The sequence below is a fragment of the Condylura cristata genome, unplaced genomic scaffold (assembly GCF_000260355.1).
Source record: "Condylura cristata isolate star-nosed mole 26May11 unplaced genomic scaffold, ConCri1.0 scaffold00033, whole genome shotgun sequence".
NCBI classification, from domain to species: Eukaryota; Metazoa; Chordata; class Mammalia; order Eulipotyphla; family Talpidae; genus Condylura; species Condylura cristata.
In genome coordinates, this window is record NW_004567134.1 from 16,262,959 (window position 1) to 16,272,788 (window position 9,830).

Below are 9,830 nucleotides of genomic sequence, written 5' to 3' on the forward strand. Positions count from 1 at the left end.
AGATGAGATGTCAGGCCCTCCCTGGTGGCGCACCGGATAAGGACGCAGCCCTGCAAGCTGGCCACAGCTGCCCCAGTGCGAGTTCAATTCCCGGCCCGAGAGGTGACCCACAGGGCGCGGCAGACCCCTCCTGTCTCCCCGCTGCTCCCCTCAGCTGTGTACTTCATCGATCTGCCTGTTCTGCACCCCACTTTGTCTCTGGGGAATCCTCTCACCTCCTGCACCTGTGGCCTGTACCCCAGTTCTATATGCATAAATAAATCTTTTTTAAAAACAAGATGGGGTATCAGTACAGCTCTCTGTCCACTTGAGCTGGAGCCCCCCGACTGCTAAACTTAGTGCAGAGCTGGGGGCACAGAGGGGCTGCTGGATGCTTTCACCTGGAAAGATCTGCCCCTTGCGTGACAGCAAGACTGTGAATATGTGTTTTTTTGCTCTTCCCATAGTATCGATGAAGAAATAGGTTCAGAGTAACTCCCTCGCCTGGTCCAACATGACAGCACTATCAATAGCCAAACCGAAAGGCTGGATGTAATGACCAGGTCACCCCAAGACACCCCTCTGGGAATGTAGAAAACCTCCAAACGAGCGCACCTGCACACAAAACTAACTACCACATCTCTGTTGACCGATTTATTTTTATTTTACAAGACAGGAGGAAAAAAATCACCACAATCAGATCTGTAAAGCAGAACACAGTGAATTTAAAGTAACACATTTCACAAAAAGATTTGCCACTGTTCAGGAATGTCCCCGTGCAGAAGTGTGAGGTATATGGCAGAAACGCACATTTAATGCCTTTTTAATTCTTTGATAAAACAAGACAAGTGCATTTTCAAAGTGCGTCCGTAGCCGAGTCTCCCATTCCTCCCCAAGAGCCCAGGGCAGGCAAGTGAGCAGGTGTGCTTCCCTCCAGGGAAACCGGCTCCAGAAATTAAATGACTCAATTAGCAGCAGACTCGTGCATGAAGCGAGTTCTCCTGACTCTCCACCTAGCCATAAATAATACATATTCTCAAAATAAAAGCTCTATTGAAAATATTAGCGTTAGTAGGGCGGGGGATAAAGGTGCTTTGAGGGTGTTAAATAAATACTGAGGCTTGTCAGAGTCCCAGGAGAAAGCAGAAGACCTAGAGAGCCCTTTGCCAGGCCCGGACAGGTGAGGCGAGGATCGCGTGGAGACACACACCGAAAATCTCTCAGGTCCCAGAAGTCTGCAGGTGTTGCCGGAAAGGTCTTCACTTGGGAAAACACTCACGTCCAGCTGGCCGGCCAGCCGCCGAGGGCCTGAGTGGGAACCGTGCCGCTGGGGAGGATGCCGGCACCGGCGGGCTGTCCTGGGCCCACATCGCGCAGCTCCGCTTCAGGCTCCTGACTCCCAGCTCGGACCAGCAGTTCAGAGAGGAAGACGGCTCTGGAATTGGTGTCTCCAAAAGCCGAGGTCCCTTCTCCCCACATTCACCTTGGTGAAATGGAAGCCGTGATAGGGCCCAAAAATCGTTTCTCTCCCTCCCAGCGAGGGGAGTTTGAGTGTTTCCCGGGAGATCTAGGGTTGGGCCTCAGACCGTTCTGGTCGCCGGATGCAGGACTCTGCAGTCAAGGACAACGGCCGACTGAGCTGCACGCGGTCATCAGGGGCCAAAAAGCTCGATGCTGTCCAGCTTCTCCTCCTTGTAGAGCAGAATGTTCTCCATCAGTTTCCTTTTGGCCTCATTGATCTCGATTTTCCATGAAGTCTCTGGAGTTGTTGAGCCACAGAAGTTTAAAAAATAAAGCAGTGGGTGAAAGGCATTTGGCAGTGGAACTCTATTATAATTCTTAGCCATCTCCTGGTCAGGTCCTATTCGCTCAGGCTTCTGAGTAGGCCTGAGAGTTGTGAGAGATGCTGGCTCCACCCGCCCACTTGCCCGGGGAGGGCCCCAGGCTGGCCCACAGGAGGAGGGACTAGGTGAGCGCTGCCTCGAACAGGCCTTCTGGATTTTATTCCAGAAGAAATTCCGGTATATTTGGGCGTGGGAGGCAGCGCAGGGGTCTACAAAGCAGCAGACGGGCACAGGGTTTGTGCGGAAAGTGAGGCCTGGCTGGGCCTGGCGCTCGATGAGGGGTTCCCCGGGGCTTCCAAGGAGGGAAGATGCGAGTTGTTTTTAAGAAACCGCTTTCTCGGGCCCTCCAGGTGGCGCAATGGGTTAAAATGCTATGAGGCGGGCCACAGCCCCTGCGGGACGAGTTCGATCCCCGGCCAGGGAGTGGCCACAGGGCGCAGCAGACCTCTCCTGTCTCCCCGCTGCTCCCCTCAGCAGTTATTTCAGGCCATCTGCCTGTTCTGCTCCCCATTCTGTCTCCAGTGAGCCCTCTCACCCCCCGCACCTCTGGCCTGTCCCCCAGTTCTGTATGCATGAATAAATCTTTAAAGAAAGAAAGAAAGAAAGCACTTTCTCTTGTGGCTGCCTGCAAGTGCTGGGGAGGGGCAGCGGGGGTCGGTGAGGACGCAGGTGGGTCTTGCGGCCATCTGGCTGGAGAGGGCAAGGGCTGAGGCGAGGGGAAGGCCGAGGCAGATGCAGCTGGAGGTGCTCAGGAGTCGGGACAGCCGGGGTGCGGGACTGGTGGAGTGGGGGGCGGGGGGCAGGACAAGGGGGGGTCAGGAAGGGTGCCAGGTGTCTCCGTGGGCAGTCTCTCGGCAGGTGGCTGAAGAACCATGGGAGCAGGGAATGAAGGAACCGAGGGCCAGCTGCGGTAAGGTCATGTAAGCGGCCACAGGAGCTTACCATCCTGGGGCGGCTTGGCGCTGGCACAGGCCTCAGCGCAGGAGTCGGCCTCCACGCCCCCCCCAGCCTGCGACCACCCTTCGGCCTCCTCCGCCGCTCTCTCCTCCGTGTGGGGGGGAGCCGGGGCAGCCCCAGACGGGGAAGCTGCCCTCCTGGAAGAGGAGGCACCGAGGCTGGAGACGTCCACGTCGTCCGTTTCCTCTGGGGTGTTGGAGGAAGAGCCGGTGCCCTCCGAGAGCCCACTGCACGGGGGCGAGGCCTCCTGGCCTGTGAGCCGCTCCTCCACGGTGGCCACCAAGCCACACACCTGGGGGCAGAGGGCGCGTGAGCACTGCGAGAACTCTGCAGAAGCTGAACTGTGCCCGGGCCAGGAGAGACGCCCAGGAAGCGAGTGTCTGCCTCTGGGTCTGCAAGAGCAGCGGCCTCCCGTGGAAAAGCGCCAACCCTGCCCCACACCCAGGGCCAGCGCGGAGCAGCGCCGCTGAGCCCGGGCCTCTGCCCGTCACAGTCCCGGGGGGGTTCCGTCCACCCACTGCTTACGGGAAGCAGGGCCAGGCCCCCGCGCGCACACAAAACCCATTCCAGCAGGAGCAACGGAAGCCCCCTCCCCACAGAGTAAAGCCGAGGCGAGAAATGGAGGCCGCTGCGGAAACGAGATATGGCACCTCTGCTGGGCGGGCCTGGGTGAGCTGCCCTGGCCAGAGCAGCGCCTGGCCGCCGCCGCTGGAAGGAATAAGCCAGCAACTGCGTCCGTCCGTCCGTCCGTCCGTCCGTCTGTCCGTCCGTTCTCCCTCCTTCCTTCTCGTTTTTTGTGTTTCTGTGCCTGTTTCTAAGAGTTTGAGTTGAGTCTGCATTGCTTCCGACTAGCAGCGCCTGGCAATGTAGGCATTGCCTTGAGGCTGTGTGTGGTCAGAAAGATCAGGAAGTGAGCGGGAAGCAGGGAGGTTTCTTCCTCGCGCGCCCACTGTACCCCGAGCAACAAGAGCCAGTCGCAGCTGCTCAGCGCCGTGCAGCTTCCAAGCACACTCCACACTCGCTGCGCTCTGAGCGCCCGGGGACAAACACATAAAGGTCAAGGCAGCTGGGTCCCCGCGGGAGAGGCACAGCTGGTCACGAACCAGGCCTGCTGGTCTCCCCGGCCGCGGACCAAGCGATCCATCGTCCTTCCAGCCGGGCTGTGAAATCCTGGGGGCGAGGGCCATCTCCCATTCCCCTTTATGACATGCCCTACGCCCCTGATTCTACCTGGCGAACACCATCAAGGCCCAGCGCACGGGGTAAATCCTTCCAGTACATGTCCGGGGTCTGCCAAGCTGAAGACCAGAGTCCCTTACAGCTGGGTGTGCCAGGTTCTGGCCTACAGAATGCGAGGAAAAGTGCTGTGCACATTTTCAGCCCACAACTTTAAGAGGAGTAAGACGTGCTCTCCCCCTTTCAGCGGCCGGAAGGCAGACGTGATGGCCTGCGCAACAGCAACCATCCTGGGCTCTGAGACGAGACCCACATGGGGAGGACAACTGAGGACCAACGTGGAAGGGGCCCGGGACCCCGATACTGTGGCCCTGCCACACAGCTCCGAACTGCCTGCGCTCAGACTGCTGGGGTAACGAGAATACAGTCCTCTCATTAAACCACTGCATTCGGGGGTCTCCTCACTGTAGCTGCTTGCTCAAGGGCACATGAAAGAATGATCGCTGGGATGAACCCTGCATGGAGACTAAGCTGAGGGAGAGAAATTTTTTTTAGAACATAAATGGGATATGGCCTGCCCCGCTTAGGGCCCCTCGCCACCTCCCCGGATCCTCCCAGTGCCTGCAAAGCCTGCTCCGGGCCACGCCTTCCTCGCCGGCCTCGCCTCAGCCCCTCGGCTCCACGGACCCCCACTCTGGCCCTGGTGCCCTTCCAGGCCCTCGGCCGGGCCGGGCTCTCTCCCCACTCAGGCCTTCCGCTTGGGCTGTTCCTTCCGCTTGGGCTGCTGTCCGCCCTGCACACATCACTTCCTTGCTCGTGGACCGATGCCCCGGCCCAGCAAACGCCGCTGAGTGAACCCCCGGAGACTGGCACTCCGGCAGGGGCTGGGGGAGGGGAGCGGGGTCTAGCCCAGGCTGGCAGCGATGACGAGGGGCACCTGCCACGTCAAGGTGGAAGATGGCGAGCGAGGGAGAGACGCTGGCGGGCCTGACAGACACGCTCCTCTCCTCTCTGGGGCAGCTGGGCCACAGCAGGGGCGTCTGAAGATGTTGCTTCGCCAACAAACCCTTTCCTCTGAGGAAACTCCGAGACCCCAGTGCCATTTCATGAGAAGTGAAACGGGGTGTCTGGCGGGCGGCAGGGTGGGGCCCTCGGGTCCCCCAGCCCCTCGCTGCCAGCAGGAAGCGTGAGGTATTCTCACCGGCCTCCTGTGCAAGACGCCACTTGAAAACCACTCGGCTCTAAGCGCCTCTCAGACGGCCATTTTGAGCTCACAAAGACCTAGCGGCCGCCCCCAAATTTACACCCGTTGCCATGGAGACCATCTCCTCCACACGGGAATGTTTTATCCCCTGTGGGCCAGCGGGTCCACGGAGGGAGGAGGAAGAAAGAAGCGGACACAGACAGAGGGCAAGTGCTGACCGTGAGGGTCTGGTCCTGGCCCCCAGTCAGCAGCACGGGGCGCCCACCGCCCCTGAGGCGCCCCCCGCCCCTGAGGCGCCCCGTCCTCTCCACCCCTGGCTGACCGCACCGACGATTCGCCCGCGACCCCGCACAGCCCCATTATGACTCCCGTCTGGGGGTCCGGTCACCGCGGGCGGGGCCCAGTGCGGCCGGCCCGCAGGGAAGCTGCGCTCACCTCAGCCAGGCTGGCGTTGCGTCTCCGCAGGCAGCGGCACGCGGCCGTGGCCAGGGCCTCGGCGCAGTCCTCCTGCAGGTGTCCCGCCCTCTGCTCCAGGTACCGGCGGCAGATCTCCCGGGCCGCGGCTCGCTCGGCGCCGGTCCTCCCGGAGCAGGGCGAGGCGCTGCTGCTGGGGAGCTCGGCCAGGAGCAGATCCTTCTGCAGAGCAGACGGAAGCAGCGAGTGAGCGCCGTGAGCCCCGTGGCCGCAGGGCCACACCAGCGCCACGAAACTTCTCAGACAACCAACAGCTAAGAAAATAAACGCGGGCCCTGGTGGCACAAGGGGTTGAGCACAGCTCTGTGAGGTGTCCGCAGCCCCTGCAGTGCCGGTTCGAGCCCTGGCCAGGGAGGGACCCCCAGGGCGCGGCCGACCTCGCCTGACTCCCCGCTACCCCCTCAGCGTGTGTTTCAGTCCATCTGCCTATTCTGCTCCCCGCTCTGTCTCCCGTGCATCCTCTCGCCCCCAATACCTCTGGCCTGCACAGCAGCTCTTCTACGCAAAACTAAATAAATAAAATTAGAGGAAAAGTTAAACTTTCTGCGTTTGCATCTAACACTGGAGTTCCCGATGTCCCACAGTGTTCCCGCTTGTTAGCTTCCGCTACCCCGACCCTGACACTGGGCAGTAACTGCTGGCCTGCCTGTGTCCCCTCTCCCTCTTGGTCCTGTCCTCAGCCACTCTGGCCTCTGGCTGTTCCCAGAAGGCACCGAAGTCACGGAGCTCACCCTGCCTCAGGGCTCTGGGCTGGCTGCTCCCGCTGACCCTCCAGCTTTATCACACGTAGCTCAGGCTCCGCTCACACGTCCTTGCTGAGAAGCCTCGCAGCACTAAGCCTGCCCCACCATCCCCGCTCTGCCCCTAACCCACACAGACTCATTCAGCGCCCACTGTCTGCTCCAGAGCCAAAGAGAAACCTCCACGAGGGTCAGAACTTTATCTGACTCGCCCTGTGTACAAGAGGCCAGTGCCTGGCAGAGAAGTTAAGTAACAATGACAACAATGATGGCTGACATTTATTCCGCTCTTACTCTGAGCCAGGCGCTGAGTCCAGAGAACCCGGAGGAACTCCAGCCCCACCCTAGCAAAGTGGAGGCCACAGGCAAGCCTCAGGGCAGGGCTTGGTCCTCCAATGGTGGACTCACGACCCCACCAGCCTCACGGGTCAGCCTTTGCAGAGGCTTCAGAGTAGTAACATCTGCGAGCACTCAGCAGACCACATGCATAAACTCTGTAACCTGTATCCAGACGGCCGTTTCATACACATATAATAGTTCTTAAGACCTGCGATGTGCAATTATTACAGAGACTTGCTTAGCAAGCCGAAGTCACTGGGTCCCTCACCAGGTAGACGGGGCTTCGGCTGTTATCCACGGCGGGGATGCCCGTGAGGACCTCGGCCAGCACCTGCAGAGAACATGCAGTCAGCAGGCCTTCGACACTGAGGTGCGAGGGCAGGCGGGAGGTTCTGGCCAAGAGAAACTTCTCGGTGATGAAGTTAGAGCCCCAGACTCAGCTCTGGATTATGCCAGCACTGCCCCTTGCAATGCCAGGGGTGGGGGCCCTGGTGGTGCAAGGGGTTACGTCTCAGCACATGGAGCTGTCCACAGCCACTGCAGCCCGAGTTCGATCCCTGGCCAGGGAGGTGATGTCCCACAGGGCACAGCAGACCCCTCCTGACCCGCCCGCTGCTCCCCTCAGCAGTGCTTCAGTCAATCCACCTGTTCCGCTCCCCACTCTGACTCTGGTGAGTCCTCTCACCCCTGTACCTCTGGCCTGTACCCCAGTTCTGCATGCACAAATACATAAAATCTTGAAAAGAGTGGAGGAAGTAGAGCGGCCCACGAAGGCATGAGGAAGACAATGTCACACCAGGGTCTCAGCTAACATGTCCAGAGCAAACAGATGCAGGGTGGGAGGAGTAACAGCCACAGAGACACCCAACCGCCTTGCTGCGGGGCGGGCCAGCAGCATGGGACCTGAGGGGTTGGGCTGAGGGCAGCAGGTGGCCGGGGAGAGGGCGTGAGAGGGATGGATGGGCAGCCAGGGGCTGCAGTTACAGACAGGAAGTGTCCGGTTCCAGACACAGAGGAAGAGCGAGGCCGCAGTCCCAAGGCAGCTGGTCAACCTCTGGGCGGAGGTCAGCCAGAGAGGGGGCACTTCTCAGCCAGTACTCCCAGCCCGGGCTCCGCTGGCACTGCGCATTCTTCTTCTTTTTAAAGATTTGTTTATTTGTGCATCCAGAACTGGGGTACAGGCCAGAGGTGCAGGGGGTGAGAAGACTCACCAAAGACAGAGTGGGGAGCAGAATAAGCAGATCGACAAAGTCCACTGCTGAGGGGAGCAGCAGGGAGACAGGAGAGGTCTGCTGCGCCATGTGGGCCACCCTCTGGCCGGGGATTGAACTTGAGCTGCAGCGGCTGCAGACAGCTTCACAGGGCTGCACTTCAGCCTGCTGCACCCCCAGGAAGGCCCGGCGGGAGTACTCCGAGACGGCAAGCGTGCAGTCACCACTTGGGAGCCTCGCTACCACAGTGACGGGCTCTGGCTAGTCGTGGGATAGGAACTTGGCTTGCCTTTCTTAACCCAGTATTTCTCTAACCTACCTGGGAAACCTCTGAACACATCAAACCTACAGAGAGCCCAAGAGATAGACCCAGAGACCATGAGCTCCTGGAGATGAGACAGTTAGTCACACTTATGTCCAGCACCCCGGGGAGGTGGCCAAGGAGGCCGGCGGGCGGTGGACGGATGATCACACAACAGGTGAACAGATGGACAAAGCACACGGAGGAACAAACAGGGACAAGCAGACACTGGACCCACAATCCGACAGGAAGGGGGTGTCAGGAGATGTCCCTGCAGGCCCTGGACTCTGGAGCCGGGGGGTGGCGGCTTCATCTTTAGAGCTTTCTGCAGCGGACTAGACAGGAATATTTAGGCTATTGGGCCACGAACAGTCTCTGTCACGTCTTCCTCTTTTTTATATACAGGTTTTACGAACGCAAGCACAGTTCTGAGCTCAGAGGCCACAGAAAATAGGAGGGGTTAGGTCCAGCCCAGGACCAGCTGAGGGCCCTGCCATCCTTGGCGGGGCACCCCTGAAAGCCTCACTGTGCCCTGTGCTTGCGGGGGCAGGCCCCCCACCACGCAGAGGTGTTCTTACTATCCCACAGCTGAAGACGTCCACGCGCTTGGTCAGCTGCCCCACCCTGAGGAAGTCTTCCGGCAGGTACGCGACGGAGGCCTGGAAGAGCCGGGTCTTCACCGTGGTGGATTTCGACCCTTTGTTGACGGGACACAGGTGAGTCACGGGGTGAGCCAGCTTGGGGACGAAGTTCTGGTCCAGCAACACATTGGAGCTGTGGGAAGGAAGAGCGGGGCCCTTTCACCTGGAGCCAGAGAAGAGGCGGCGGATAACCTTGGAAAACAGCTCAGCCGTGAGTGCTGTGGCCCCTGCAGCGGGGGCGCCAGAATCCCCTGGGCCTGGGGGTTCCTGCACCAACCCTGACCGGAGGGGCGAGGACTCTGGTCCACCCCTGCAGCCACTGGGGACGCGGCTAAGGGGCGGGTGAGTGGCCAAGGCTCCCAGCCCCCACCAGGCCGCCGCAGAGGTGTGTCGTCCTGCGGCTTGGGGGCTGTTCCCACCCCAGCTCTGGCCCGGGACAAGTCCAAGGTCCAGCCGCCTCCGTGAGCCCTGCCCAGAAGCTCCTCCCAAGCGGGAAGCTAAACAGATGATGCGACAGTGGCCGGCCTGCTGGCGGGGGAGGACAGGCTGCGGGGGAGTCCCCCGGGGAGTCCCCGGGGAGCGCTGTGGCTCAAAGGAGGCAGCGAAGGCAGGGCCTGGCCTCGGCCAAGGCAGACGGGCAGGGCCAGGCGCCCTCCGCGCCCCCCCACTGGCTCCCCAGCTGGCTCCTGCACCTGGGCGCCCTGGGTGCCCGCTGGGGAAGCCTCGGGGCTGAGTCCCTTTCATCACCAGACACACAAGCAGGGGGCTCAGACCCTGAGCAAGGAGCTCAAATCCTGGGGGGTTGGCGGGCGCAGCCCAGAGTTCCAGGACGGGGCCCGCCCAGGCGCCGGAAGGGGGCAAAGTGCACCAGGGATGCAGAGCTGGTGTCGGGAAAACCCCAGCTCAGAGCGAGGAGCGTGCAGACGGACGGCAGGGGACGGCAAGGGACGGCAGGGGGCGGCAG

The 9,830-nt window shown here is 60.7% G+C and overlaps 1 protein-coding gene across 1 annotated transcript in view; it reads right to left on the minus strand.

Annotated features, from left to right (window-relative positions):
• Positions 1 to 618: 618 nt before the first annotated feature.
• The window catches only part of LOC101637723 (interleukin-1 receptor-associated kinase-like 2), a 60,592-nt gene continuing 51,380 nt past the window's right edge, over positions 619 to 9,830 (minus strand). Inside the window, exons 9-13 of the mRNA XM_012732086.1 lie at positions 8,804 to 8,999; positions 6,982 to 7,044; positions 5,596 to 5,796; positions 2,766 to 3,072; positions 619 to 1,738 (exon numbers count right to left, since the gene is read on the minus strand). Of these exons, the coding sequence (XP_012587540.1) occupies positions 1,632 to 1,738; positions 2,766 to 3,072; positions 5,596 to 5,796; positions 6,982 to 7,044; positions 8,804 to 8,999 (874 nt within the window). The 3' untranslated portion in view covers positions 619 to 1,631. The remainder of the gene's footprint in view (positions 1,739 to 2,765; positions 3,073 to 5,595; positions 5,797 to 6,981; positions 7,045 to 8,803; positions 9,000 to 9,830) is intronic.